Raw genomic sequence first — 23,163 nt, forward strand, 5'->3', positions numbered from 1 at the left:
TCTGAGCAAACAATTTCCCCTTACTTTCATACAAATTATGCAAAGTGCAACAAGCCACAATAACCATGGGAATAACTAACTTTCAGTGAAGTCTAGCCTGCCAAAGGTGCATTCAACCACCATGTGGCACCTGCTCAGACTGTTGTTAAAACTCTCCTTACTGCTGTACAGGTGCCCTGTGCACAGTTTCATGAACTCGGGCTGTAAGGCTATGTCTAGACTGCTGAGAAAAGTCAGAAAAAGACATGCAAACTGTGAACCGCACTTTGCCTATCTTTTTCCACTTTTTTCCCCCAAAAGAGGCTTTTCTGAAATTTGGCCCTTCTCACCAGGCCAAATTTCAGAAAAAACTCCTCTTTCCGAACATCCCTGTATTCCTCTCACTGAGAGGAATACAGGGATGCAGAAAAAACATGTCCACTTTTTTTGGAAACTGTTCCAAAAAAGCAGACGCGTTCCTTGGATGCGGCAGAGCTTTTCCGGGATACCTCTGGTGTCCTGAAAAAGCTCTGCAGTCTAGACATAGCCCACGGGATAAGCTGGGTTTCCCAGGATCACAATGGGCATTTTCACATCCCCATTGCAATCTAGTGGTCTGGAAAGAAAGTTCCCACCTGCAGCTTTCTGTACAGGTTCCCGAGGATGTGCACACTATGTACGTTTCTAAACCACCCCACACTGATGTCTGTGAAATGCCCACAGTGATGCACAAGCGCCTGCAGCACCACGAGAAATATCCCTCCCTGTTGATGTACTCAGTGTCAAGATGGGCATGTACTATAATCAATACGTGTGTCATCTATCTCCTCCCCACAGTTGGAAAATCCCATGTCCACAAAGCCAGCCACTTATGTCATCCACATTTCCCAGAGTCACTGTCCTCAGTAGCAGAATGCAATGTATTTCCCTGCATTCTTGCAGCAGTACTGCAACAAAGGTAGACTTCCCCACTCCAAACTGATTTGCAACTGATTGGTAGCAACTGGGAGTCGCCAGCTTCCACACAGCAATTGCCACACACTTCTGAACCAAGAGAGCAGCTCTTCTTTTGGTGTCCTTGCGCCGCAAGTCATGGGCCAGGTCAGCACATAGCTACAGGAAGGTTGCTTTACACATTCTTAAGGTTCTGTAGACACTGGTCTTCATCCCATACCAGCATTATGATATGGTCTCACCAATCAGCGCTGGTTTCCCTAGTCCAAAACTGCTCATCTACCCTGTACAGCTGCTCTGTGACTGTCAAATGCAATGACAGGTTATCATTTTCCATATCATACACACTCGTGAGGCTCCTCCAAATTTTCCTTTTTGGTCAGTAATTTCAAGAAGATCTCAGCTACCATGTACAAGATCCTCACAGCAGTTAACAGAGCATGAAAAAAAAGTGCCGAATCCATTCTTTCTAGCTGAAGATGCTGTATTGCACAGCAGAAAATGGCAGTTGGAAAAAAGGTGCAAAAGAATGCCAGAAGCCCCTGAACAAAGTGGTGCCTGATGGAAAGTTCTGCACAGTCCAGAGATGCCCTATGCTTCCAGAACACCTAGCCACAGATGGCATCACCAGGCATTGTGGGATACATACCCATAATGCACTGCTCCCACTGTCAATGGGAAGCTAAAGATGCGGACACAATTTGTCGATAAAGGGAGAAAGTGCAAACACTCACTGGCTACTTTTTTTTTTTTAACAACTTCTGCATGTTGACGACAGTTTCCTTGACAAAACTTGGTAGTGTAGACATACCCCAAGTTTGCAATGGCTGTCTTTCTGTTTACCTCCTCCATCTTCTGAAACAAAAAAGTTGTCCCAAAATATATTTCAACAACTATTGGATATTTTTTGTGTTTGGTCGTATGACTTTTCGAATAGATGTCTGTTCTCTAGTTGAAGTCCTCTATTAGTTCCAAGTCTTTTGAATATTGGATATTACTGTAATTTACTCTTGTTTTCACTCTTCCATTTTCTCCAGTTTGTTCCCCCTTCTCCTTGCATTTATGTTTAACTACAATTTTAAAATAATCTCCCACTAAAATACCAAATTCTAGAAACATCAACAATATGTGCTAATTTTTCCCAAATGGCCAGTCCTTGACACGTATTCAGCATATCATTACAGTATATTAAAAGGCTGATTAGAGAAGATATGTGAGTACCTTTCCTAGATGAAAATACTCTTCTGGATATCAGTGTGTTTAGAAAGCAATAAAGTTTTCCAGTAACATTAACTTTCAAAATCCATTTTGGATCATATATGTAATTTTACAATATTTTTACAGTCACATATTCCATAGGAGGCCATGATCTTCATAAGATGTGACAACTGCTTTTAAAAGTACATTCATTTTCCTTTCTCTGATTCTGCTGTGTTCAACTTTGATACAATCAGCAAGATCCTATTATTATGTGCCATCACAACTACCACAGAACACTGATGGAGTCATGTCATTCCAGATTTCATATGCATATGGACTCCCAGAGAAAACACAGGTTTTTCCAAAGTCTCTGTGTTTTAATCTGAAGAGTGGTAATAATAAGAAACTTTGCAAAACTATGCTAAACGGTTTTAGAGACAAAACAGAACTTACTTGACCATAGGATACACGCCAGAGAATTTCTGTGGTAGCTGTTAAGTTACAGTATAGTGCATGCTGGGGCAACACATAGGAGCAAGAGACAGAGAGCACCATAAAAAATGCACCATGTAGGGCCTGAAAGAAGGAAAATAAATCTACTATATATTTGAGAGAATGTGTCTGTCTGTGAATGTGTCTGTCTGTCAGCTCAAGAATTCTTCCTAAAAGATAAGAGCTAGGATCACCAAATTTGGTATGCAGCTTCCTCTTATCATAACTTAAAAGCAAGTAAGGGTTTGGTTGTGCCAGGACAATGGGATGTGTCTGGAATGCAACTGTTTCTCATAAAATGGAAAGAGAAGGCTCTGCTAGAAGGGACAGTGATACTGAATAATGAACACAGGAAGGCAGTAAGGGGCCAGAGATGGGAAGCAGGACAGCTATTACTCCATTGGGGCAGCAGAGGGCAGGGATGAAGAAAAGGACAGCCATATATTATGTATTTGAAAGAGTTTATCTGTTTGTGTGTCTGTCCCACAGCCAGGGGACATGCACCCTTCCCCAGGATGGGCTTGCTGGAGCTGAAGCAGGCATGGAGAGGTGCTTCTCATCTGGGCCCAAGCTGCTGCAGTGAGAGAGGGCTGGGGGGTTCAGTGAAAGAGGGGTAGGTTGTCCTTTTTCACTGGGGCAATGATTTAAATGAAGAGAAATAAAATATTATTTGAATTAAGGACCCAAGCAACACTGGGTAAATCTTCTAGTATTTTTATAAGTAATATACTGAATGATTTTTGGACGACTTTGGGAGAAGATTCAACACATATTACTAAAGTTACTGGAATTTGGTATTTTATCCTTGCAGTTCACCTTTATTGGACTACTATTTATGGGTGTGAAGGATAACTGTAAAATAGTTAAAGGAAAGGAAGATGAAATAGTAAGCAATGAAAGCGTCTGTAATATAGTACAACAGGTATATGATAGGATAGTATGTTATGACACAGTGAAGGAAATATAATCTGAGACAGAGTAAGAAGAATATTGTGTCAGAATACTGCAATATAAAACAAATGTCAGAGAAAACCTGGGAGGAATATTATGGATTTTATAGTTTTAAGTATTTAATTCTGCATCAGATTTTTAAAATAGTACCTATAAAGGCATTTGAGATAGCTGCCATTTCTTCATCTAAAGTGCAAAGGCATAGGCTGCGTCTAGACTGGCAAGTTTTTCCGCAAAAGCAGCTACTTTTGTGGAAAAACTTGCCAGCTGTCTACACTGGCCCCTTGACTTTCCGCAAGAACACTGACTTCCTACTGTCTGAAATCAGCGCTTCTTGCGGAAATACTACACTGCTCCCATTCGGGCAAAAGTCCTTTCGCGCAAAGCTTTTGCACAAAAGGGCCAGTGTAGACAGCTCAGATTTGTTTTGCGCAAAAAAGACTGGATCGCGAAAATGGCAATCAGGGCTTTTTTTGCGGAAAAGCACGTCTAGATTGGCATTGATGCTTTTCCGCAAAAAGTGCTTTTACCGAAAAGCGTCCGTGCCAATCTAGATGCTCTTTCCGCAAATGCTTTTATCGGAAAACGTTAAAAGCATTTGCGGAAAATCATGCCAGTCTAGACGTAGCCATAATGTTTTCCTTTTTCTTTATTGCACTGAGATTCTATTTTCTTTGATCTAATAAGTCACACACTATACCCAAGAAAAGTTATAGTGACCAAAAAGATGTCTGATTTTTCTCTAAATAAAGAGCTGGCTAGTAAAAAAAATAAATAACATGACATTTGATTTGGAAATTTTCATTAAGTGAACAGAAACTTAACATTTTTACTTAGCATTGAGACATCTGAAATACAGTACCTTGCTAGAGGAACACACCGTGTTTTCTCACAAGTGGTTTGTTCATGTGTAGTCTGAACTTTTTGAACATCATCTGTTTGTAGATTGTCAGTTGAATGTAGAGCAACATTTTGCTCATTCTCTCTGGCAGAAGCATCTACTGAATTCAAAGTCCTTAATATTCCATTTTCAGATGACTGATTATTTGCAAATATAGTATCAACCAAATCATCAGACTTACAATTTAGTTGTGAATACTGCATTTTAGTATGTGTTCTTTTGGCATTTGTTTTTTGGTCACTGGCATTAATTTTATGGTAATTTGATGTCCTTTGCGTAACTGCTTCCTGAGGTATATCAATAAACATTTGTCTCCTTACTGTTTCCTATATTGCAAAAATACCAATTAATGATTATGTAAAGCATTAATAAATCCTACTGTAGGGTTAGAAGACAGACCAATGCAAATTTGAGGTTAGACGCTGTTAACTATAAAGGTGCGGGGTGCCTGGCTCGTTAGACATTACATTAACAAGGAAACCAACAAAACTATGAGAATTTAAAGGAACAGTAAACCTAGTGAGAATTTGGATCTAAAGTAATAAATTGGGTCTGATTAGACAGCAGTTCTAGAGGCCTGAGACTCATGTAATTAAGTCATTTAGCAGTTGGGTACTAACTACCTAAAACAGGGGTTTTCACTTTTTTCTCTGTCGGGGTCACCGACAAAAAAAATCAGTTGGGGGCCACATACAAGTGAGAAGCAACCCCCCCTCCCTCAAAAGCAACAACCCTCACAGACCTGGCTCAGTGGGGTGCTGAGGCTCAAAGACTTGCCACGTGACTGGAGAATGAGTGTCGGCTCGCCCTGCTGCATATGGAACCCCCAAGCCTCGCCATGGGTGGGATGCGCCCAATGGGCCGGAGGTTCCTCACCCCTAACCTAAGCAACCAAATAATAATGGCAGACACAGAAAATCATCAAGGAAAGACTAAATTGCATGCTGAACAAGATAGATACAGTACTATATGACAATAAGTTTTCTACATTAATGAGCTCTCTCAGAATATTCAGCATCTTTTCCTGTTGCATTCAGATCAATAACCCTATAGCTTTTCTTGAATGATTCTAGGTCATTTTATAAAACTGTTTTCTAGCTTTGTCACTTGGCATAATTTGGGTTTTTTACCTCTATACCCCTCAAAGGGTTATTTACAGGGTTTATTCTTATCTGATTTGTTCCCTCATGTTGCAGACAGTATATAGCTTTTTTAGCTGGATAATGCTCTTGATGTTATGTACCATTTCCACAGCTTGAAACTTGCTGCATATATCTCTCTATATATACAAAAAAATCTCCTGTCCTGCCTGCCTCCTCCCTCCGTCACCCCTCCCCTTTCTCCAGTGCTTGGCTGCCATGCAGGGCCTACAAAGCATAGGAGCAGCCTCCCCTGGTGGTTAGGTGGAAAGTGCAGGTCCTGTGAGGCCTTGGAGTGCCCTTCCCCCGGTGGCTGGGGGAGAGAGTTGAGTCCACCTTGGGGGAGAGAGGAGGAATTAGGGTCAGGTCACAGCTGGGGTTGGTGTGAGAGAAAAGGCCCAGGTTGATGCAGCCAGGGGAGAAAAAGGGCCTGGGCTGGTGTGGTGGGGGGAGAGAGGGGTGAGGGGAATGGGCCTGAACTGATGCGGCCGGGAGAGGGAGAAGGAATCTTGGGTGGTGCAGGAGCTCGGCCCTCTCTGGTGGCTGGGAGAAGAAGTGGGGTTGCTTATTCCCCCGCGAGGGAGGGCTAGTGAGTATAGTGAGCAGGGGACACAGTCCCCTAGATTTTTAATATATAAGAAACATTTTAATTAATTCAACATAGAAGTAGAATATTAATTTTCAAATAAACCATGAAAGTTACCTGGGTCTATTACTTCAAACAAGATATAAACAGAGTCCTAGAGTAAGAAGGCTTAAGAATACAGATTTTAGAGCTAGATATTTGGACAGTTGAGTAAACATTTATGCGCATGAAGTTATGACTGCATGGGCATTTCACAAACAAATATGGAAATAGTAAGTTCAAAATACATGTGGACATTTAAAAAAGGTGGGTAATGGTTTTCTCCCTCAACCTGCATTAATTGCATACTAAATTCTACAGAACTAGATTATCTACAATATAATATACTAGAACAGCGGTTCCCAACTGCCAGTCCACAGATGGGTGCCAGTCCACGAACTGCTGGCTGCTGGTCCACTGAGGCTCTGGGGGCTGAGGAACACTGACCAACACCTCCCCTCCCCGCTGTGGCTGTTGGGAGAGGCACATCCTGCCCCATCTTTCAGCCACCCAACACTGGGCAGGGGTGGGGTCTCCTCCTGGAAATGGAGGAGCTGTTTGCTGCAAGGTGATAAGGTCGTGTGGAGCCCACTATGGCAGCCTTAAAGCAGCCAGGACTAGGTAAGAGGGATGGGGCAGGCACTGGGGAGTCTGGGGGAAGGGCTAGTACTAGGGCCTCTGGGAATGGGGGGGCTCTAAGAGGCAGGAGGCTGGCACTGGGGGCAAAGCTAATACTGGGGGGCACTGAGGGCGGGGCTAGCACTGGGAAGCTCTAAGGGGTGTGGGGGGGGCTGACATTGGAAGGCACTGGGGTGTCCAGGGTGGGGAGCTGGCACTGGGGGGTTCTGGGCGCAGGGCTAGTAGTGGGGGGCTATGAGAGCAGGGCTGGCACTGGGTGAGCTCGGGGGGGGGGGGGGGGGGATTGGGTGCAAGAGCTACACAGCCGCTACGAACAGCTAGCTTCAGCTGCAGCAGCCACCCGCCACATGGTGACTGCCAGAGCTGAGGCCAACTGTTCATAGCGGCTCTGTGGCCTGGGGCTTTTGGAGGACCGGTGACATGTTTTTTGCATATTCATTATTTGCATGAACATGCAATAAAATGTTGCTGCTCAGCCAAGAGTTTGTGAACAAATCTGCCAGTCCGCGGTATAAAATAGGTTGGGAACTACTATACTAGAAGATTTACCTGGCATTGCCAGAGTCCTTAATTGAATTCATTTTTGTTTTTTGGAAAAAAATGAAAATGTACATTCCTCATTTAAATCATTGCTCTGGGGTGGTACTGGAGATGAAGGGTTCAGTATGCAGGCTGCTCTGGGGAGAGAGGACTACCCAAGCCAACTCTCACCATAACAGCTTGGAGCCAAGTGAAAAGCACTTCTTCATCGTTGCTGCAGCTCCAGCAGGTACCTCCAGGGAGGGATGTATATCCACCAGCCAGGGCAGGTCATCTGCTCCCCAACCAAAGTGAGGAATACAGTAAACTGTACAAGTTCCTCATACTCTCTGATGAAGGGGAACAGCTAGCAATGTCCCCATATGAATTGGGGTGGGGGAAGGCTAAACTCACCACCACCCCTAATCCCCCCCGTCCTCCCTAAAGAGAATTTAGGGGGTGGGAGGCTCAGCACTGGCGCAGTCCAGGACTGGGGGGTAAGGGGCACAGCCCCACCCAGTTCCTTTCATCTGCCTGCAGACTGTCTCTCTTTTCTGTATTGTTTTATGAAAAGCAATCCAATTCCAGGAACGTTCTATTTTCCTAGCACAACCAAACCCTTACCTTCTTCAAGTTATGGTAAGAGGAAGCTGTATGCCAGATCTAGTGGTCCTATCTCTTATCCTTTAGGAGGAGTTCTTGAACAAACAGACAAACATATGGATGGACAGACTCTCTCAAATATATAGTAGATTTTGTACAGATTCTTGAGATACTCTAAAGCAGTTTCTCAAATTTGTATTCAGTCCATTCTCTAAAAGCCTCCCTTCATCTCTATCTTGTTATATTATACAGTAATGCCACGTGAAGAGCTGTAGGGCATAATTTCTCACTATTTCAATTATTTTCCTTTTTATAGTTCACACTGAGATTACCTAATATCTTTCTATCCACTTCTCCCTAAACTCTTGAGCAGAAAGGGGTTTTTTTTTTTTGAGAGAGAGAGACTTGCTTAGGTTTACCATAATTTGAATACATTTCCCAACCTCATCATGCTCTTTTTCAAGAAGTTCTATTCTATGTAAAATTTCTTTTGCTTTCTTCCAATAGTCCTCTAGATTCTTCTCTTTGATCTGTAGATCCATTTTCAACTGTTCTGCATCATTCAGATTTAATGAATATTCATTTGTTTTCAGAGTCAATTTCTCAGCTTTGTAAAGCAAAAAATAAAATAAAAATGTGGTCTTTTTATAATAAATAGTATATTGAAAAATATTTCACATTTATATTTTAATGGCTTAAAAAATTAATAAAAATCCTAAATCCACTATAACCTAAATATTATAACCTGTTTATAGTAAATTTGAATAAAATAAAGTAAAATGAAAGTTCCATATAGCTTCAGTGTATTTCAAAAAATGCAAACGGCAATTACAGCTTTTAGTTCAAATACAGCAAGATACTGAAGCATGTTAATAGTCTGACTGAAGCCACAGGAACTAGGAATGTAAGCAACTAGTTGGCTATCCAGTAAGCAAAAGCTTATTGGATAGTCAGCTAGTCCCTCGAGCTGGACAGGCTCTTCGGGGGGACCCTGCACAAGCTGGTAATCAGCTGTCCTGGCTTGCAGTGGGTCCCCACCACTGCGCTTCTGATTTTTAAATGTATTAAGATCGAATAGGCTATTAATACATTTAAAAAGCAGAGCCATAGCAGGGTTAGCTCCCTGCTGTGGCTCTCCCCGCTTATTGACTAATTGACTAGTCGATAGAAAATCTATTGACTAGTTGATTAAACTAAATTTAACACCCCTAATTGGAACTGCTGGTGTTCTTAAAAGTAGGCATGGGCTTCTGTGCTTTGCTGAAGTGGGTTGCAGCTATAGTAAACCTTTGCTTCTGAAAAATCTCTTCTTTGAAAATAGAGATTTCTAAAAAACCTTTTGCATTCAGGTCAGAGCACTAAAAAAATGCTTCACCACAGCTTGTTTAAAAAACAACAACGAATAAACTTCACTTCAAAGCACACGGAAAAGAACATAGTATCTTGCCATAAATGTCAATATGTCAATTTTACTATTTTTACCTAATATAAGCAGTAGAAAGAATCAGCACCTGAACAGGCGGGGGGGAGGGGAATTATGACTACAAATTAATCCACCCACAGAAGACTCCACTTACTGATAAAAACCAGTGCTATCTCTAAAGACAGTGTGAGTAAGGCCCAGGCTACCCTTGCAGAGATAATTTAAAGGGAAGCAGCCTTTTGTGTGCAGATTATGCCTGTACTTTTCTGCATTCACCTGAACATCTGCAACTTTTATTTCACCTCCTAAATGCTAGACCCATTCTACAGCGGTAAATATAGAACTGTTCCAATGAAAACAATCATTACTAGAGTGCACTGCAACACCAACTTGCTATGATTACAATTATTCTGAAGATTTACAAACCTTAAATACAGAGAACAATGTATTTCATTTTTAAAAATAACAATAAGCTTACTGATTTGCTTGCAATTTTGCAGCACAAAAGTAGCAGCTTTGTTAACTTCTTCATCATGAGACTCTGTTAATAACTGAATCATGAGTGGAAGGCCATTGTTCTTAAGCAGATCATACTGATTTTCTTCTAAAGAACAGAACATTACAGGAAAATAAATCAATTTCTAACTTATACCATGGTTAACAAATTCTGTTATATTACCTTTAGAAGATAATATAAGCAACTTTTTTTTAAAATCAGCAAAATGTCTTTTTTTAATCATGAGCCAAATTAATTAAATTGTATCTGGGTAATTTCCATAAAATGCATGAATTACTTGATATATATTTGTCAGGTTTAGGAAGTAATTAAGGGATGATTCATAACTTTTAACTTGCTGTATGAAATAGTCATTTCTAAAATGTGAATAGAGGTATAAGCAAATCCAATAAGGACTATGTCACCTAAAAAATAAATACTGCTAATTCAAATGAAAAATACATAGCTATCCATAATTAAAACTCTGCATTAAAAATCTAGAGTTTAAGTTAGAAAAAACCCATATGTTTATTAAAAAGGATCCAAGTGAATTTCAGTTGTTGACTACAGTCATAGTTTTCATTAGAGTTGTGGGGAGGTATTTTTATTTTGGGGAATTTTTTGCACTAAGATAGCTGTACTAGTGCAAATCTCACATGTGTATAGTGTATACAGGCAGTCCCTGGGTTACGTACAAGATAGGGACCGTAGGTTTGTTCTTAAGTTGAATCTGTATGTAAGTCGGAACTGACCGCCAGTTCTGACTTACATACAGATTCAACTTAAGAACCCCAAGCGTCCCCAAGTCAGCTGCTGCTGAAACTGATCAGCGGCTGATTCCAGGAAGCCTGGGGCAGAGCAACTCTGCCTCGGGCTTCCTGTAGTCAGCGCTGGTCAGTTTCAGCAGCGGCTGACTTGGGGACGCCTGGGACAGAGCAGCTGGAGTGCTGCTGGGTTGCTGCAGTAGCACCGCTCCTCGCTCCTTGGCGCTACTGGACCAACCCAGCAGCACCCCAGCTGCTCTGCCCCAGGCGTCCTGATTCAGCCACTGCTGAAACTGATCAGCAGAGGCTGAATCAGGACTCCTGGGGCAGAGCAGCTGGGGTGCTGCCGGGTTGGTCCAGTAGTGCCCAGAGCGGCGCTGCAGGACCAATCGGCAGCACCCCAGCTGCTCTGCCCCAGGGTCCACAACAAAAGCCTGGTCTGCTGAGGGGGGGGCACACTAGCTGCGCCCCCCCCCCCCCAGCAGACCAGGGACACGGGGAGCAGAGCCGCAGCGGGGTGCCGCGCCTCTGAGGCTTCGCTCTGGCAAAGTCTCAGAGGCGAGGGACTCCGCCGCGGCTGCGGCTTCAGTCCCGGTGCCCCTGGTCTGCTGGAGACGGTCTCCAGCAGACCAGGGGCACCGGGAGCAGCTTACGAACGGGGCTTTCTCGCCCCGGAGCTCGCAGGCAGCAATCCGCCACCTCGACCTCCGGGGCGAGAAAGCTCCGTTCGTAAGTGCGGATCCGACATAAGTCGGATCCGTGTAAGTCGGGGACTGCCTGTACAATGATTTACAATTGTCTGGTTTACTCCAGTTCAAAATTTAGTTACACTAGTACAAAAAATGGCATCGTAGACAGAGCATATTTGATCAGTTCTTTCCAGGGCAAGAAAAGAACAGTTACCACAAACATAATTTATGTAATTGTCTAAAACCATATTTTCCAAAACCATGCTAACATTTGCATATATCCTTGTAAAAATGGTAACTTTCCAAAAACATTTTTATAGTGCAGACAGGATTTTAATAAAAGATACAATATACAGCTTTTCTTTCAAAAAATCCTTAACACTGCAAACAACAACAAATTAAAATAAAAATTCTCTTATATTCTACAGAATCAAATGAATATTTACAATATATTTCCTATGGAATAAAGCCATCATTTGATTAATTTAGTTCTTTTACAGCCCAATCCAGCTCCTGTTGAAACGATCAAACTTCCACTGGCTTCAAATGAAGCAGGTTTAGGGCCTTAGAAGATATTCTCTGTTTGACAGATTCCAAAGCGCTCGAGAGAATAGTGAACAATATTAACAATGATTAGAATCTTGCAACTATTCAATGCAGTCTGCTTTCATTGCCAGAGGGTGCCAACTGACAGTCCGAGTTAGGCAAATTTACTTTGGACAAACAATAAGATGTCAGGCAAAATCATTTCAGACTACATCCTTTTCTCGCTTCCAAGAGTAAAGAACGGTTACTTACCTCGTAACTGATTCTTCGAGATGTGTTGCTCATGTCTATACCAATATAGGGTGTGTGCACTGTCAGGTGCAGCGATTGCAGGTCCAGGTGGCAGAGTCCTGGGATATCAGGTCCGCGACCAGTGGGAGGGATACGGGCCTCTCACAGGAGAGGCTGAGGAGGGTCAAGAACCAATGTTGCCTTGGCCATACTGGGGCGATTAGCAGGGCTCGACAAATCACTGAATCTACTCGCCCATGGCGAGTATATTTCAGCCGGTTGCCACATTCACTGGCGGCGCGCGCATGCGCAATGCGGGTTTGGCACATGCGCAGTGCGGGGCTGGCGAGTAGATTTCGCCGCGGTTTGTCAAGCCCTGGCAATTAGAATCAGGGACGCCCTGAATTCCCGCACTTTCAGGAGGACCTTGTGAACTAGCGGAAAAGGCAGGAAGGCGTACAACAGGCTGCATGGCCAGGGGAGGAGGAGAGCATCCCCTAAGGAACCCTGCCCCAGATCCATGAGGGAGCAGAAACGCAGGCACTTCTTGTTCTGCCCCGTGGCGAGCAGATCCAGATGGGGAGACCCCCAACGTGCAAAACATGGAATGGGCTACATCCCAGCACAGGGACCACTCGTGACCCACAAATGATCTGCTCAGCCTGTCCACCAGGACGTTCTGGCAGCCTGGGAGATAGGAGGCCATCGAGGTGAATGTCCGCCCTGACGCAGAGGTCCCACAGGTGGATCGCCTCCAAGCACAGGCGAGGGGAACGGGCCCTGCACTGCTTGTTTATGTACACCACCGCTGTTGTGTTGTCCAACAGAACGAGGATGGACTTAGCCCTCAGGTGGGGAAGGAAAACCGCACAAGCCAATCGGACTGCCCGGAGCTCCCTGACATTGATATTCAGGGAGGTTTCGTCCGCAGACCACATATCTTGCATGTGGAGGTCTCCTAGGTGAGCTCCCCAGCCTGTGTCCGATGCGTCCGTGACCAGTCGGATGGACAGCACTGGTCTGGAGAATGAAACCCCTGCACAAACCTCCACCTAGTGGGTCCACCATTCCAATGCAAGGAGGACGGGGGCAGGGACTGTCAGCACCCTGTCCCAAGAGTGGACGATCAGGTTGTGGACTCACAATAGCCACATCTGTAGCAGGTGCATGCGCAGTCTGGCGTGTTGCACTACATAAGTGCAGGCGGCCATGAGGCCCAGTAGACACATGCAAGTCTGGGCAGTGGTCACCGGAAAGTTCTGGAGTGCCCTGACTGCCGTCTGTATTGTGAGAAACCAGGAGCTGGGCAGAGAGGCTCTCTGTGCCAGGGAATCTAGGGTGGTGCCCACAAACTCTATTATCTGGGTAGGAGTCAGGGTCGATTTGTCCAGATTCAACAGAAGACCTAAGTCTTCGAAGAGTTTGCGGGCTGTGATGATGTGGGCTGTCACCTGAGTCTCTGACTCCCACCTCAGGAGCCAATCGTCTAGGTAGGGGAACACCTGGACACCCCTTTTCCTGAGCTCAGCTGCCACCACTGCCAGGCATTTGATGAAGACCCAAGGGGCCGTAGAAATACCAAAGGGGAGGGCCATAAATTGGTAACGGTCCGGGCCCACGGTAAACCGTAGGAACCTTCGATAGAGAGAGGTAATTGAAATGTGAAAGTAAGCGTCTTTTAAGTCGAGGGCAGCGTACCAGTCTCTGGGGACTAAGGAAGGAATCATGGATGCCAGAGTCACTATTTTGAATTTTGTCTTGACAATGAAGGAATTTAGAGCTCTGAGGTCCAGAATGGGACAAAGGCCCCCTTTTGCCTTTGGAACCATAAAGTAATGGGAATAGAATCCCCTGTTCTGAAACTTGGGGGGAAAGCGTTCCACCGCCCCTACCGTGAGGAGATGATTTACTTCCTCCTGTAGCAGAGGCTCGTGAGAGGGGTCCCTGAAAAGGGACAGAGTAGGGAGTTGAGAAGGAGGGGGCGCATGGAAAGAGATTACATAACCCCTTTCCACTATCTCCAGCACCCATCAGTCAGACATAACAGACTGCCAGGCCTGAAGGAAATGGGATAAACAGTCCCAGAAAAGCAGAGGGGAGTAAGATGCCCTCGAGGGTCCCGTCAAAACCACTAACGGGGTCCCGGGGGCTTGTTAGGGGGCCCCTAGTTATTGTTGGGGGCTGGGCGCAGCCAGTGCCTGTTGTTCCTGCCGTTGCCACTCCTGCTCCTACGGTGGGCGAAGGAGGGGTGTGGGCCCTAGGGAGGCACTCTAGGAACATTCCAATTTGAGTAGATATGCCTCTGAGTAGCAGGAGTGTGCAGGCCCAAGGACTTTAACGTAGCCCTGGTATCCTTGAGATCATGAAGCCTCTGTTCAAGTCTGCTCCGAAAAGAGTGAGGGGCCCTTGAACAGAAGGTCCTGAATGGTGTTTTGGAGCTCTAGTGGCACCCCAAAACCCATGAACTACGGTGCAGAACCACCCGGTGGCCATCACTCGGTGTCTGCCATGTTGAAGAGCCACTCTGGAGACTGCTCTCCCCTTTTTGTGAAGAGCCTTGTACTCCGAGCAGGAGTCCCTAAGGAGCAAGTCTGTAAACTTGTCCATGGATGCCCAAGTGTTATATGTGTAATGGGACAAGAGGACTTGCTGGTTGGCAATGCAATATTGGATGCCCCCAGATGCGTAGACTTTCCGTCCCAAGACTTTTTGGCCTCCCTGTTCTTATGGGTGGCAGCAGGCTGCCCTTGTTTCTCCCTTGATTAACGGCTTGCACCACTAATGAGCCTGGGGGAGGGTGAGAGAAGAGGTGTTTGTTACCCTCTTAGGGGACAAAGTACATCCTTTCTGCCCACTTATCTGTTGGAGGAATGGAGGCGGGGGGTTGCCACAAGGCTTTGGAGATTTTGGCCACTGTTTTGTTGACCGGTAGAGCCACTCTAGTGGGGGTGTCGGCATGCAGAATGACAACAGTAGGATCCGAGTCATTGAAAACCTTCTCCACTTGAACCCCCAAACTTTGGGCCAGGCGGAGGAGAAGCTCCTGATGGGCTCTAGCATCCATGGAGGGCATGGACGGGGTGAAGTCGGCTAACACCTCTTCCGGGGAGGAGGACGATGACCCCTTTAGGACCTCACCCACAGGGCATCCTCGCGACCTGCATCATCCAACGTGTCCATGGACGAAGAGGGGGGAGGTTGGCTCACAGGAGCTGTACTCCTCCCTGATCCTGGGGACGACTGGCCCAGAGGTAGAGAACATCCCGAGGTGGGGGACCTGACCAGAGGTGTCGCCGACGGAGGAACTCGTGGCCTCGAAGAGACAGAAGCCAGTCTGGGAGGGTCCACGCCCTGGCTCCGGTGATAAGCCCAGGGAGTCCAGAAGGGCCATTGCCCCGGAGGCTGAGGGGGCCACATTTTCACCATGGGTGCTGAGCCCACTGTTGCTGGTACGGGAGCAGAGGACTATGGTGCTGAAAGCGGGAGCAGCACTGTGAGCGAGACCTGGAGGCCCTCAAGGACTGGACGGATTCCGCCTCGGAGTCGGACGAATACTCCTAGGAGGACCAGGGCAGTGCTGACGCAGATGCTGAAGGAGTTGCGGTGTGCCAAGACATGGACTCCAGCTTGCTACAGTGTCAAGGTGGTGGAGGAGGCATGACCGCATGGGGTCCCGCACGGAGGTAGGCCGATGGATCCCGGGGAGGTGACAGAGCTGGGCGATGTTGCCGCACTAAGTCCAGTGCCGTGTCTTTGGACGGTACCAGGGGTGTCAGTGCCTCGACGGCTGGTGCCGCATGTGGTGCCATCGGGGCCGGGCGATGTCTGCCCTCATGCACCATGTCTTCGGTCGCCCCAGAAGGCAATCAGTGCTGAGCATCCCCGTGACACTTAGAGGGTGCCGGAGTCGGAGGAGGAAGGAAAAGGGAGGACTCAATTAGAACCCTCGCTACCTCCAAGACCTCCGGTGCGGATGGCTCTGGGAAGTCCTCCAGAGAGCTGATGTCCTCTCACTGGGAGGCAGGCCTGCCCGACCTACAAGGCCCGGGCTCATCAATGCCGCGTGCCCCACTGGAAGGCGCATGGAGGGTACATGCTTAGGTGGGGATCAATCCGTTAGGCCGCCTCTTCTTCTGAGGATTGAGAGCGGTGCCGGAGAGGCATGGTGCGTGGAACCATCACGCACCGAGGCCGGTGCGCTCCGGGAGGCCAGTGCCGAATCCGGTGCCAGTACCAGTCGGAGAGTCGCTTCCATGAGGAGGATCTTAAGGCACGACTCCCTCTCACGTTTCATCCTGGGCTTGAAGGCGTCTGTAAGGTGTGCTTCTCCCAGATACTGTAAGCACAATGAGTGTGGGTCACTGCGCGGCGTAGGCCTATTGCACTTTTTGCAGGGCTTAAAGCCTTGCAGGCTGGGCATGCCCTGCCGTGGGCACACGGTGCACTGCGGTGGGGAGCAATCAACAGAAACAACAAAAAAGTCTTTAACTTAAATTGCAGACACTTAGCAGAAGATTAACTAAAGATTGAAGAAGAACAATGAAGACAACGATCACACTGAAGAGCTGAGGGATGTTCCAACGATGGTCACTGTGGTAAGAAGGAGCTGAGTGTGTGAGGGGGCCAGCAGAGGTATATATGGACCGGTATACTGGCATTACACCAAGGGGCTCCCTGCTGGCCTTAAGGGTACTGCCGAGGGAAAAACTTCTGACGGCATGTGCATGCTACGCACACACACCCTATACTGGAATGCACATGAGCAATCACTCGAAGAAGAATATTAAATTCTGTTAAGATTATATGTATGTGAAAATAATCTCTGTGCAAAGGGTCAACACAACATCCATACACCAAGCACTACTGAAGCAGTTATAATAGAACTTACATAGAACTTAAGTGATGCACAGATCTTGTTCTGGCACTCTGAACAGGGTGAATTTCACCGTATGTAAATAAGGTGAACTGGATTTGGTACTCTGTACTCATGAGACTCTACTTTTTTTTTTAACTTTTGAAGATACTATGTGTTGTATTTACAGCTCTTCAAAACCAAAAAGATAAAACACTGCAGAAAACTAAACATTTTCTTTGCATTTTAATACCAAATTACTTTATTTGGTAGAACTTTAAAGCATCAACATTTTAATGAAAACTGCTGAGGAGTGTGACATTGAAGTAGTTTATGCTACAAACCAAAACTCATAAAAGAAATCAGACTCTTACCACAGCTTTCTGTGCAATGCCCAATTGTAAGAATAATACTAATTTTTTCTCCTAAATCCAGAGTGTTGTAAGTCAGCAACTTCAGTAGGTTAGATACAATGTGATACTTTCCCAAGACATCACCAACAGTAACTATTAGTAGAAAATAGATTAAAAAGACAAAAATTAAATTATCAACAATAAGTACAAAACACATTGCATGGGTGTCCTCCATATAGCTGAAAAAGCCTTGAGATTGCACCCACTTTCTCCTGCTTTCACTCCCTCACCCCAACATCTGAAATCAGTATCCTCTCCTTACAGTGGATCAGTCCCACACATGCTCTTTCCCAGCCCCAATATTGTCCCATTTTCCAAATCCTGCTGCAGAGAAGCCCTGCTCTCCAGCACACTAGGCGTTTCCCAAATCTTTTACCAGATTCAGCACATGGAGAACTCATTTCAATTGGAGAGAACATGAAAGGATATAGCTCTTAGGTTTATCAGCTGTAAGATCCTCCCTCTTATAAAGAGGTCAAACTTCTCCCAAGACTTAGAGACATCTAAAATTGTTTGTATCCGTTTGATAATCAAGCTGTTTGTCATACCCCACAAATCTCTGCAAACCCCAATATGTGCAAGTGCATTTTCTTCACTCTTTCTCATCAGCTAGTGATTGTTTAGGGGATTCTGACATATAAAACTGTATTTTGCATATGTGCAATAGATATACACTTACTTGCCATTTCATGTTTACCTACATATATTTTTTCTAAAACTTAGCAATAATAATTTATTTCTAAAAACAACTTTTAAAAAAAATGAGTAGTCCTGTGGCACCTTAGAGACTAACAAAATTATATCTATAGAATCGTAAGCAAAACCCACTTTTCAGACACGCAGTAGGTTTTGTCCACAAAAGCTCATGATTCTATACATATATTTTTGTTAATCTCTAAGAATACATCTATACAGCAGCATAACTTTGGAATAAAGCAAAGTTACTCACCTCGGTGCAGCAACTGTCGTTCTTTGAGATGTGTCCCCCCGTGGGTGCTTCATACTAGGTGCTGGGCTTGCCCCAGTGCCGCAGGAGGGAGATGTTCAAAGCCGTAGTCAGTTAGACTGTGCATGCGTGGGGGGCGGGGCCTTGGGGCGTTTTTGCTCTCCCGTGCTGCACAATCTGGTCTAATCCAGTCCCTCGAACCCGCTTCAGGATCTGTAAAAAAATGAAACAGACTCCGAAGTGGGGAGGTGGGTGGGTAGTGGAGCACTCATGGGGACACACATCTCGAAGAACGACAGTTACTGCACCAAGGTGAGTAACTTCGCCTTCTTCGAGTGATGTCCCCGTGGGTGCTCCACACTAGGGGACTGTGTAGCAGTACCCACCCAAATGAAGGAGGTGGGATTCGGACTTCACTATGCATGTAAGGAAGAAAGCACTGCAGATGCTACGGAAGTATCCGAAAGCCATCTTGATTGGATAACGTAGTGCTTGGTGAATGTTTCATAAGACCACCAGGTGGCAGCCCTACATATGTCAGAAAGAGAAACCCCTTTCAGGAAAGCAGTAGAGGTAGCTACTGCTCTAGTAGAATGGGCCCTAGAGCACTGTGGGAGGGGCACATTTCGTATTGCATAACAATGGGTTATACAGGACACAATCAAGTTGGAGATTCTCTGTGAAGATAAGGGTTGTCCCTTGGAGTGTTCAGCGAGAGAAACTAATAACGTATCAGTTTTCCTAAATGGTTTAGGATGCTCCAAGTAAAAGGCTAAGGCTCTACATATATCTAGTGAATGAAGTGTTGCCTCACGAGGTGAAGTATGAGCCTTTGGTAAAAGGCTGGTAATACTATTGGCTTGTTAAGGTGAAATTCCGAGCAAACCTTAGGAGTAAAGGCTGGATGGTGCCTTAAAACAACACTACCCTTATTAAAGACAGTGTAGGGAGGCGATGCCATTAACGCCGCGATCTCACTCGCTCTGCGCGCTGATGTGATGGCGATAAGTAAGACCAGCTTCATGGTAAGGGTCTGAAGAGATATGGTGCCCAGAGGCTCGAAAGGTGAGTTGTTATAGTTGAAAGCACCAAGTCCAGATTCCAGAAGGGGGTAGGAGCGCGCAAGGGAGAATTAAGGTTCAACAGGCCCTTGAGAAATCTCTTGGTGAGAGGGTGGGCGAATAGCGAAAACCCTTCTATTGGCTGCCAAAACACAGTCAGTGCAGCGATATGGACTCTTAGGGTATGTCTACACTACAGCGCTAATTCGAACTAACTTAGTTCGAATTAGTTAATTCGAACTAAACAAATTCGAACTAACGCGTCTAGAACTAAAAACTAGTTCGAATTAGCGTTTTGCTAATTCGAACTAGCGCGTCCACACTGATTGGACGCAGGGGGGCATTTAAGGGCAGCTGAAACCGGTTCTGGCAGGGCATCAGGTCAGTAGTTGCTTTGTGTGGCTGCTGTCTGAGGCTATCTGAGGCTCGTGCTTAAAGGGACCCCCCCGGAAAGCCGGTTCTCAGCTTTTCCTGCTTCCTTGCCAACCTCGCCGAGGGACAGCAAAGCGTTGGTCTCTGTGCCCGTCTGTGTTGGTGCTTCCCTTTGGGGGGGCCGCCGCAGGTGGCAACATGGAGCCAGAGCTCGCCCTACACCTTCTGGTGCACTTTCTGGACTTGCTGCTGCAAGCCTGCCACCAATGGCTCGAGGCTGCCTGGCACCTCCTGGTGCACGTCAGCCCCCAGCCTCTCCACCTGGCCGCCCTGGGGGCCATGAAGGAGCCGCGGCAGCGCCCCGGCACCGGTGTGCCCCGCCGCATCTGGCGTCTGGACACCAGCACCGACTGGTGGGACCGCATCGTCCTGGAGCGCTGGGAGGACCGACAGTGGACTCAGAACTTCAGGATGAGGAGGGACATCTTCCTGGAGCTCTGCGAGTGGCTCACCCCTGCCCTGCGCAGAAGGGACACTCGCATGAGGCCCGCCATCCCCCTCCAGAAGCGGGTGGCCATCGCCCTCTGGAAGCTCTCCACGCCGGACAGCTACCGATCCGTCGGGAACCGGTTCGGCGTGGGGAGATCCACCGTCGGAGCGGTGCTCATGCAGGTATGGCACTCGTCGGCCACTGCGCCGGGGGGGAGGGGGGCTGCGAGGAGGGAATGGGCCTCCCCAGGGACAAAGGGGGGGCGGGAAGAGGCGAACGCGCCCCGCACCGGAGGGGTCGGTCTGTCCCGGCCGTACTACACGTCGCCGGGGGGTTGCTTCCGGGAGTGGGGTGCGGGGCACTGCCAGGGCACGAACGCTCCCAGCCACCCGGGTGCCCCACTGATTGGCGCTTTGCTGTGTCTCTCTCCGCAGGTGGTCAAGGCCATCAACTGGGTGCTGCTCCGCAGGGTGGTCCGCCTCGCTGACCCGGACGCCGTCATCCGGGGATTCGGCGCCCTCGGCTTCCCCAACTGCGGGGGTGCCATCGATGGGACGCACATCCCCATCCGTGCCCCGGAACACCAGGCGTCCCGTTACGTGAACCGCAAGGGGTACTTCTCCATCCTCCTGCAGGCCGTGTGTGACCACCGGGGACAGTTCACAGACATTAATGTGGGCTGGTCCGACAAAGCACACGACGCCTGGGTGTACCGCAACTCCTCTGTGTGCCAGCGCTGCAGGATGGGACCTTCTTCCCCGACCGCCACATCAGGGTCGGTGACGTGGACATGCCCGTGTGCCTGGTGGGGGATGCCGCCTACCCACTGCAGCCATGGCTGATGAAGCCCTACACAGGGCACCTCAATCCCTCCCGCCAGGCCTTCAATGCCAGGCTGACCAGGGCCCGCATCGTGGTGGAGGGGGCCTTCGGGCGACTGAAAGCCCGCTTTCGATGCCTCCTCACCCGTCTGGACCTGGCCGAGCACAACATCCCTCCCATGGTGGCAGCATGTTGTGTGCTCCACAATTTGTGTGAGCGAAAGGGGGAGGCTTTCGTGCCAGCCTGGATGGCTGAGGCTGACCGCATGGCTGGACACTATGGTCAGCCCCGCACTGCCGCCATCCGGGAAGCCCAGCAGGGGGCCGTCCGGATCCGGGAAGCCCTGCGGGAGAGCTTCCAGGTGGAGGAGGAGGACTGACCTCTCCCTTGCATGCCCCACCGGGGCCTTCTTCCACCCTACCCCCCTTCCCCTTTCCCCTCCCTACCTATTGTAAAATAAAGACACCTGTTTTTTAAACAAAAACGTCTGTTTATTTCACATAACTGGGGTGGGGGGAGGGAGGAATGAGGGTGGGAGAGGGGAGGGGGAAACCTGGGATGAGGGAGCTGCAAGGGGAGGGGAGGGAAGGGAGGAAGGGAAAGGAAAGCTCAGGGGTGGGAGTCCAGCTGCCTCTCCTGTCTCGCCACACTGCGGGTCCGGGGGTGTCGGTGGGGAATGGTTGTGGAGGGTGGGGCAGGAGGGACGGGGGGTGTGGAGGAAGCGGGAGCAGGAGGGGGAGCTGGGGGAGCAGCAGGGGGAGCAGGAGGAATTGGGAAGCGGTCGAGCAGGCTCTGGAGGTGGCCTCGCAGGGCACGGCCCTGCTCCTCCAGGGCCTCCAAACTCCTCCGACGCAGCCTCAGGTCCTCCTGGACCCAGTGGTCCTGGAGACGGAGCTGTTGCTCCAGGAACTGGAGGTGCCGCCTCTGGTAGTCCTCCTGGTTCCTGGCTCTCCTGCTGGCCCAGGCGCGGGCGGCTGCTGCAGGTGGGGTGGTGCGCCCTGCAGGCCCAGGTGCTGCGGCTGTGGTGCAACAAGAACAGCGGTCAATTACCCCAGGAGCCCAGGTGTGTGAAACCCAGCTCCCCTCTGCAAGGCCAGGGCCCCTGCAGGATCCCCAGCTGCTGCTCCGTGGTGGGAAAGGCCCAGGCGCACGGTCCCGGGGCTTCCTCTCGCCCCAGCCCCCCATACACATAAGGGGAGCATGATGGTACTCACAGGTGGACGCCTCCCCGGCCTCGGATGACACAGGCGAGCGGCTCTATGGGGTGCCTCAGGGGTCCCAGGTCCTGGGCAGGCTGCCGACAGGCTCCTGGCTCTCGGAGCCCTCCTCCTCCACCGTCTCCTGGAGCGGTCCCTCTGCCCCGGGGTCTATCACGTCACGGGGGGCAGGGACGGCATGAGCCCCCAGGAGGCAGTCCAGGGCGTGAAAGTAGGGGCAGGCCTCCGGGTCGGCCCCTGGCAGGCAGGCCCGGGAGTAGGACTGCCACAGGTCCTTGATCTTGCAGCGCACCTGCTCCCGGCTGCGCTGGTGGCCCCTGGCGGCCAGGCTGGCAGCTATGCGGCTGTAGACAGCCGCGTTCCTGTGGCTAGTGCGGAGATCATGGACACTGGAGGCTTCCCCCCAAACCTCGATGAGGTCCACGATCTCTGCACTTGACCAAGCGGGTGCCCGCCTCTTGCGTCCCTGGGCAGGCTCCTGGGAGCCGCCAGGCTGGTCCTGGGGAGCAGTGGAGGGCTGGGTGTCATCGGGTGGCTGGCTCATTTTGTGGCAGGTGCAGGGTCTGCTGGCTGGGTGCTGGCAGGCTTGCAACTGGCACAAATGGGGTAGCCAGCCCGTGGCCCTTTAAGGGCTCCGAGGCCGGGAGGGGGGCAATAGAGTTTGCTTGGTGTTGGCCAGAGTGGCCACCAGGGCAAGCTGGGAAGGACTAGCCTCCCACTAGTTCGAATTAAGGGTCTACACAGCCCTTAATTCAAACTAGCTAGTTCGAACTAGGCTTAATCCTCGTAAAATGAGGTTTACCTAGTTCGAACTAAGCGTTCCGTTAGTTCGAATTAAG

The 23,163-nt window shown here is 48.4% G+C and overlaps 1 protein-coding gene across 8 annotated transcripts in view; it reads right to left on the minus strand.

The window, feature by feature from the left end:
* TERB1 (telomere repeat binding bouquet formation protein 1) overlaps positions 1-23,163 on the minus strand; it is a 74,098-nt gene that overhangs the window by 23,434 nt on the left and 27,501 nt on the right. For 7 of the 8 annotated variants that reach the window (XM_075940055.1, XM_075940052.1, XM_075940050.1 and 4 more), the window contains 5 exons: positions 17,378-17,509; positions 9,904-10,029; positions 8,446-8,609; positions 5,220-5,360; positions 4,439-4,803 (listed from right to left, as the gene is read on the minus strand). In XM_075940055.1, the coding sequence (XP_075796170.1) occupies positions 4,439-4,803; positions 5,220-5,360; positions 8,446-8,609; positions 9,904-10,029; positions 17,378-17,509 (928 nt within the window). The remainder of the gene's footprint in view (positions 1-4,438; positions 4,804-5,219; positions 5,361-8,445; positions 8,610-9,903; positions 10,030-17,377; positions 17,510-23,163) is intronic. The other variant, XM_075940053.1, reaches the window with a different exon arrangement.

Source organism: Pelodiscus sinensis, chromosome 12, assembly GCF_049634645.1.
Source record: "Pelodiscus sinensis isolate JC-2024 chromosome 12, ASM4963464v1, whole genome shotgun sequence".
Taxonomy (NCBI): Eukaryota; Metazoa; Chordata; order Testudines; family Trionychidae; genus Pelodiscus; species Pelodiscus sinensis.